This window comes from Arachis ipaensis, chromosome B09, assembly GCF_000816755.2.
Source record: "Arachis ipaensis cultivar K30076 chromosome B09, Araip1.1, whole genome shotgun sequence".
NCBI classification, from domain to species: domain Eukaryota; kingdom Viridiplantae; phylum Streptophyta; class Magnoliopsida; order Fabales; family Fabaceae; genus Arachis; species Arachis ipaensis.
In genome coordinates, this window is record NC_029793.2 from 5,510,042 (window position 1) to 5,514,930 (window position 4,889).

The 4,889-nt window shown below is 25.5% G+C and overlaps 1 protein-coding gene across 1 annotated transcript; it reads right to left on the reverse strand.

The window, feature by feature from the left end:
* Positions 3,982-4,338, reverse strand: LOC107614768. The gene has a single exon (XM_016316905.1). The coding sequence runs from the start codon at positions 4,336-4,338 to the stop codon at positions 3,982-3,984; it is 357 nt and encodes a 118-aa protein (XP_016172391.1).

The window sequence follows — 4,889 nt, forward strand, 5'->3', positions numbered from 1 at the left end:
TATGAAATTTTTTCATTTTTTTTAATTTTAAGTTTGTTTTCTTTTTTTAGATATATGTATCACCTTTTTTTTGTATTTCAGATTAGTAATGCAATTATTAAGAGAAATATAATTCATCAATAGATTAGAATCATTAAAAGTTTAATTATATTGTGTGGACATAAGATTGATTAATTAAGATTAAGGCGTGAAAAAGAAAAAAGAGTACTTTCTTGCTAATATATAAAAATACGTGAAAAAAATTTAAAATATCACCGTTTAGAAAAAATTGTTAATCACGCATATAATTAAACAAAATAAATAAATATATCCTATGAATAAAAAAATCATTGACTAATCGATTAATATATACTGGTAGTATAAATAAAAAACCATTAAATAAAAAAGAAATAGTATGTTTTCAATTTTGGGAATAAAACATAAATAATTATAATATAATAATTTGTTTAATTATTAATATTTATAATTGTTATTTTAAATCATAAATTTAGAAAAAAAAGTAGATTAACAAAAACCATTAATAACTATATTAGAGTTGATACACATAACATTAGATAAAAAAAATGAATGCATAACATGTTACTTTTTTATTATTAATCAAATTACTACAATCAAATTAATTTTAATAAAATAATTTAAAATTATCATTTCAACCTTATCACGTGCATAGTACGAATTATTGAACAATTTATTATCATGTACATGACACAGATTATTAAACAATTTCTCATGTATTTTTTTTTCAAAATAAAAATATTAATTTTACTTATAATTATTATTCTTTATCAATTCTTTCATTTAAACACTAATATTATTTATTAATTTATTTTATTTTTATTTCCCACCACTAATTTTTTTTTTTAGTTTTTAAATATTTTATTTATTTAGAGTAATAACTAAATTTATTATAACTGTAGTACAATTATCTTTAAACTATTAGTATTATTAGTATATTTTTAAAATTTTTGACATATTAGTATATATAATAAGCAATAGTAAATTTTCTTTCATGTTTATCATTTAAAAAATTTATAATTTTGATATAATCTTTATTTTATTTTTTTCCCATACCTAATGACTATTGACTACGATCTTATCAATAGCATCACCTATAGTAGATTATACGAAGAGAAAATATGAAAAATAAAGACAACAATTATAAGGTTATAGAAAGTCTCATCTAAGTTTAACAAGAGCAATACGGTTTACATAGAAATAGTTCTAATAGATGATAAGATTAGTTGATTCATTTACTAAATTTTTTCAAGTAATGCTAAGTTCAATTTATAAATAGAATTTAATTTCGATGTACTGACAGTGTAAAACGTTTTACACAGTCGTGCAATCACATCTGTTCTTTTGGATGACCATTCACGCGGTCAATGTGAAAGGTATTTATTTTATTGATATGTCATTACGTAATTAGATGCATGTGTAAAACTACTTTTACACTGTCAGTGCATCAAAATTAATTCTTATAAATATTTGTAGTTCATATTTTAAGTTAATTTTATAAGTACACAATTTCACAAGTCAAAGATAATTCTTTTTAATAGTTTTAAGAAGGAGTCACGTATAGTACATACCGTCGATGATCGTAAAATTCTAGATAATCATTTTAATTTGCTTGCCCATACTGATATATTGAAACAAACAAATGAATGATTCTACTTATTTGGTACGTAATTAATTATATTAACTCACACACAATTATTTTCCTTTTGATTTTAAATTTTGCCAAAAAATTGTATAATAGCATCATTTTATTGACAACAAAAATTTTAACATTTTATTTATGAAAATATTTGAAATTGTATTGTGACTTTTTTTAAAAGTATATCCTTTTATTAATATACTATTGTTAATTTTATCGTTTAACATAAAATAAATCAGTAAATTCTCTTTATTTTATACACGTACGAAGTTATAATTTCTTATATTATTCACTCATTTGTCCTTAATTTGGTACTTTTAATTCAAATTTTTTTGTTCAATTAGATGTTATTGGACTCTTGACTGAAAAAGAAAAACTTATATCATGATCAGTATATTATGATTGGTCTTCATGATTTGCAATATGTAAAAATTTAATATTTTAATATGAATATTTCTTTTGGTAACAATTATGTGTTGTGGTGCAATTTTTTTTTCTTTATGTATTACTACTTATTCTCTTAATTCTCGCTTTCGTTCAAAAATGAGAAAAAAATAAGATGTACACTATGAGATCAATTTACAATCTAATTATTTGATCATTTATGTGATCACCGAGCAACCGAATACATAATTTATTCTCTAATTTATAAAATTTAACAAAGACATTGGTAAACATATTGGTTTTGTATTTATTTATGTTATATTTGTAATTATATTATATCTATTGTTATCAATATATTTTTTAAAAAAATACTGTTAGTGTTAACACATGGTGTATTAAATAAATTAAATGATAGAAACACGTAACTATTTTTTTTTCAGTCAAGATTAAGTAAAATACTGTAATTTAAACTTGCAATATCAATATATTAATAGTAAAGTGGAAAATATGTAATATTATATCAAAGAAATTTTTTTAAATCATAATTGTAATTTATGATTGAAACCATAATTTAAATATTTTAAACGGGATAATTTCATTTATACTAATTAATTAAAAAATAATATAATTTGGCAAATTATCCGTGTAATTTGTATTAAAAAAATTATTACAAAAATAAATAGTATTTTGTAACTAAAGAAAAAAATGTTACAAAATCAAGTTACATTTTGTAACAAAATTTTATCATAGAAAAAAATATACTGTCACAAAAAATATTTTGAAGATCAAAATTTGTTATCATTTTTGTAACGACTTTTGGTTTTTTTATCAGAAACATTTGTTACAAAATATTACTTTGAATTTTAACAGTTTCATTTTTTGTTACAAAAACTTTTTGTAACGGGACATACTGCAACGGCCCTTTTTTTCGTTATAAAATTCTTTTGTTTTAAAATATCGATTTTTTGCAACAATTTTTTTTGTTACAAATATTACTTTTTCTTGTAGTGTTTTGATTCGATTTACTCATGCACAGTTAATAATAGATGGATGTTCAATTCACTAGGTGTGCGGATAGTTATCCTAATGTTAGGATTTAGGTGGTAATCTGGAGGTGGAGTATTTTTTTACTTTATTGAATCAATTTTAGAGCCCATTATTTATATTGTTAATGCAAATTATTTTAATTTCGGTGATCCAATTTTACTTTGTTAAAAGTGTGGTGCTTTAATATAGTATGATAAAAAAAATAAAAAAAATAGAAATTATATCATTCGAGAATTCAGCCTATATTACAGTTTAAAAAAAAGTGCAGTTGCTTTTTTTTGACAGAGCCTCTTAAAGTTCTAAGAGTTATTTTGTGAGTATGGTTCAAAGCATTACAAGAATATTTAAAATAAGACGTGCTCTAACAATCTACAACATTAGTGAGAAAAATATTCATTATATTGAAAGTTTAATGTCTATTTTAAGTGAAAATTTAAATGTGCTCATTTATGACACGGACAAAATAAACAATAAAAGAACACCATTTAAATAAATTGTTTTATCTAAACTCAATTAATAATATTTGATTTTTTTTATTTATATTTTTTTTTGGTTGGAAAGTAGTAATTTTTGGTAAAAATTTTAGATAAATTCTTTTTATCATTTCTCAAGGTTACAGAACAGAAATTATTAATATAAACATATATTTCTCTTACATATGAGATTATTGTAATATTTTGAGATTTACTAAAAATATGAGATTAGAGAATCTTCACATGCTATAACAAAGTGACAATTAAATAATACAAGAAAAATGACAAAATGGAATTTAATTGTATTTGATTTGTTCACACATATATATATATTTTTTTTTAACCAAAGATAAAAAATTTAAACCTATAAATTTTTAATTTTTTTTTTAGATGACAAGGGGGGCAAACACCCCAAAAAGAAAACTAACTAGAATCCCTTAAAAATGGAGAACCAGACAAGTCACGCATAATCATCATAGCTGTATCTGGGGGAGCTACGTCAAAGAGATGAAGGCCAAAGGGAAGATCATGGCCCTTCTTGGCAAGATTGTCGGCAGCAAAATTTGCTTCTCGAAGACAGTGAGACCAAGAGATATGTGGCACACGGCTGGCAAGGACGACAATGTCGTCAAGAAGCGGGGCACACGGGTGGGATGAATTATGTCCTTTCTTAATGAAGTTAACAGCAGTAATAGAATCAGACTCAACAACTAAGGGACTAATATTGTTGGCCACAGCAATTTGTAGACCGTGAACAATGCCCCATAGCTCAGCGTGCATAATAGAACAGCTTCCTAGATTACAGGTAAAACCTTTAATAAAGTGACCGAGATGATTCCTGAAAATACCTCCACAAGCCGCACTGCTACTCTAAGAAAGGCAAGATCCATCCACGTTGAGTTTGGTAAAATTTTCCAACGGAGGTTGCCAAGTAATGAGACGTTCTTCAGTGATCCGAGGTGCACAGTTAAGAAGATCAGACCTCGAGACTTTGATAATCTCATCAAACCGAGCTTTAACTTGATCCCTTCTTACATGGGGAGATGTCATGTCGCCCTCGAAGATGAATTTGTTTCTGAAGAACCAAATGGAGGAGATGGTAACACCAAAAAGGCAGCACCACTCATCATTCGACGTAAGGTTCTGGAGAAGCCAATCATGCAGATCAAGAAGAAAGAAGTTGTTTATGCCTGCTGCACGGATGAATGGGAGCCAGATGCCCACAGCAAATGGGCAGTCTCGGAGGACGTGTAGAGTAGTCTCATCGGTACATGAGCATCTTGGACAAGTTGCCTGAAGGGTGAGATGTCTTTTCCTTCTTTCCACGTTGG

Bases quoted from the DNA above. Each gene is read 5' to 3' on its own strand.
- LOC107614768 (XM_016316905.1), bottom strand. From the start codon at position 4,338: ATGCACGCTGAGCTATGGGGCATTGTTCACGGTCTACAAATTGCTGTG.